The sequence below is a fragment of the Geospiza fortis genome, unplaced genomic scaffold, assembly GCF_000277835.1.
Source record: "Geospiza fortis unplaced genomic scaffold, GeoFor_1.0 scaffold195, whole genome shotgun sequence".
Lineage (NCBI taxonomy): Eukaryota > Metazoa > Chordata > Aves > Passeriformes > Thraupidae > Geospiza > Geospiza fortis.
This window is the reverse complement of record NW_005054324.1, coordinates 3,173,805-3,176,717: the sequence shown is the minus strand read 5'-3', so window position 1 is coordinate 3,176,717 and position 2,913 is coordinate 3,173,805. Positions and strand designations below refer to the sequence as shown.

Genomic DNA, 2,913 nt, shown 5'->3' with positions numbered 1-2,913 from the left:
GCAGTATTAAAAATTCCAGACAAATTTTCTAATCAGTTCTCCAGTTTCAGTTATGATGTCTGATACTGAAGATGTGGAGTAATGGTCCATAAGCATTTATAAGGGTTCACAGCTTATCCTGTTTTATTCCTATTCTGTCTTGAAATACTTCAAGAGGAAGTAGGAAAGGCCTTGATGTCCATACATTATTTTCCTGCTGCTGGAATGTGCTGTGCAACACTTGTCTGTACTGTAGCACTACTGTATTATTTGGTAAATCAAACCTCATGATCTTTCAGTATACTGTAATTTAGGAAAAGAATCCCTAAATTTTTAAAATTCCTTTCAGGTTGAGGCATAGCATACTCATTTTTCCTTTTTCTAAATCAAAACACATTCCACACTTAAATAATGCATATTCTTATTTGTTGATTGCAGCAAATAATGATCCTTGAGACAGGTGAAAGGGGATATTGGGATAAAAGCAGTCAAGGTTAGGTCATGTGATTGTTTCACTTAGATTCTTCTTTCTGGTTTTGTTCATACTCTTGTTTTCATGCTTTGAATTCATGATGTGTTTGTTTGTTCAGAGTAAAACAAAGAAAGAAACTTCTTTTTTTCAGTGCAGACTTAAAGCTTGTAGCTGTTCAAAGTACAGCCAGTGTTTATTGTAACATTGATATATTTCTGGGTGTCTGGAAGAAGAAGCCTAAAATAATTCTGTTCACAGACTTTGAAATAAAATGAGTTTTTCTGCCCTGACGGATTCTTTTTTGCCTTTTTACAAGACAGATAAATGCTATCTTTCACTGAAAGAGGTTATTATATGAGATATATTTATGGCTACAGCTAAAGGGATATATTATGGTCTATAATATGCTGTGAGATTTCCTTTACAGCACAGCATTAGCACTCAAAGGTATTTGTCTGCTTTTAACTTAGATGATAAGTATTTTCAAATTCTAATAGAACAGAAAGAAATATTTCTGTATTTGCAGGTTTTTTATTTCTCTCCTGACCATTTTATTGTAAACTTGAAGGGATAGAGCAAAATGACTGAGTCTTTGGCAAAGAGGATCTGGACACAAATCACTGACTTGAAGATACTGAACTGAGTGAAGGCAAAAGGTTTTCTGCATAATAGTAATTTTTTCTCCCTAGTATAGACCACAAGAACTACGTGGGTGTTTTGGTGCTTGTCATCAAATAATTTGCATTTCTAATAACAGCAGTTTTTCTAATAATTTCTAAGATAATGTTTTTGATGTTTTTCAGTCACGGCATAGGACTGCAGAGGCTTAGGGTTGCCATAGCTTTTGTGATGGGGGTCTGGCACAGCTGCTTGGATTAGAGTGAGAGCTGATTGCATGTTTGCAAATGTGGCCTTAGTGTAGATGAATCCCCTGATTCAGGGATCTTGTTGAAAGTCGAGCTGGATGTCCAGGCTCAGTGCAGCATGGGCCCACCAGGGCTGAGCATGAGCGTGGGGCAGAGCCAGGGGCAGCTCTGGCTCTGCAGGTGGAGGGCAGTTTTGGTGTGGCCTATGCGCCCTGCATTGCAGGAGGAGGAGATAGGAGCATTTCCTCTGAGCCTGTGGAGTTTGTGGCCCACTTTGACTCTGTGTGGTGACATGTTCTTCCCAAGAAGCTTGTGGATGCTTAGGCACTGTTTGCTTAGAGTGGTTTTCAGTTTATTCTGAAATAATTGGAGTACTAGGGTTGGTGCTTCTGTCATCGTTGACCATAATGTTATTCCTCTGGCTGTACCTATGAGGGACAAATGTGTTGTTACATTTCTATAATGCAGAGATTAAAGTGTTGACCTTCTTTCAATTCCATTGAATGCAGTTTTTGTAGTATCCTAGAGACCAAAATGCTTAAATCTTTTCTCTCCAAAGCACAGTTTGCTATGCTGTGTTGCCGAATAGCAACTTGCACCCAGAAGCAGGTAGGGTTTTGAAGGAGTGCAGGTGGAGTTGTTGACTTTTACCACATAGCTTTAGGAAACTAAAGACTGCTTAGACAGAGCTCTGATAAGTACTTAGGTCACAAATTGAAGGACTGAAAGTTAAACTGAATTTCTAGGGGATTAGATGAAATAAGTGTTTTTTCAGAGCACTTGATTTGTGGAGAGACACATGAAATCAAGACATCAGAAATCCATCTTAAATCTTCCCTTAACCATGGGTGTTAAGAAATAGGTATTCAGAACAATCATCATTAATTTTATTGACTAGAAAATCTATGGGGTTTTTTGCTCATCGCAAAAGTGCTTTTTTGGCTGTAATTATGGTGAAGTGGTTTTTAGTTTTTGTTTTTATTTTTTTTTTTGTTTCCCGTAGGTGGCTGCTGCTTTAATGCAATAGTGTCATTAGCTTGCTGAACACTAAACATGAGAATAGCAGGTAAGTATGCTCTGTAAAATCAGACTTCAGTCATTCATGAGACAACTGCTATGGACAACAGTAACAAGTTGTGACAATAAGGTTTTAAAGTCGTGGAGTCATAGAATACCAGGTTGAAAGGGATCTCAAGCAGTGTCAGTCTGACATTTCTTGTCAGAAGCATGATCTAGACAATATAGCTCTCATGTGAAAAGTGGTGATTTCCCCAAACCTTTAGTGTTTGATTAGTCTGTCAGCCCACCAGGAAAGCCGAGACCCTTGTGCCTGACTAATCTGTGTCCTGTTATGGGGACCCTTCAATGATCTTCCTTTTCATTTGGGTGGCTCTTAAGTGACTCTGGTAATGCATACTTTTGTTACTCATTGGTGTAAAATTCTCTTGCTTCACTGTTAGAGACATAAAATATAGACACTGTTAGAGTCAATAAAATATAGAGCTCATGCTCAGTGAGGGGTGGTCATACATTGAAGGCAGGTAATCATTTGGGATGATGTTGTGAGTTAACATTACAATTAAGTTAGAAAGAACC

General features: G+C 38.1%; 1 protein-coding gene across 1 annotated transcript in view; it reads left to right on the top strand.

Moving 5' to 3' along the window:
- Positions 1–2,310: 2,310 nt before the first annotated feature.
- FAM3C (FAM3 metabolism regulating signaling molecule C) overlaps positions 2,311–2,913 on the top strand; it is a 15,985-nt gene continuing 15,382 nt past the window's right edge. The window contains exon 1 of the mRNA XM_005420905.2: positions 2,311–2,383. Within this exon, the coding sequence (XP_005420962.1) occupies positions 2,371–2,383 (13 nt within the window). The 5' untranslated portion in view covers positions 2,311–2,370. The remainder of the gene's footprint in view (positions 2,384–2,913) is intronic.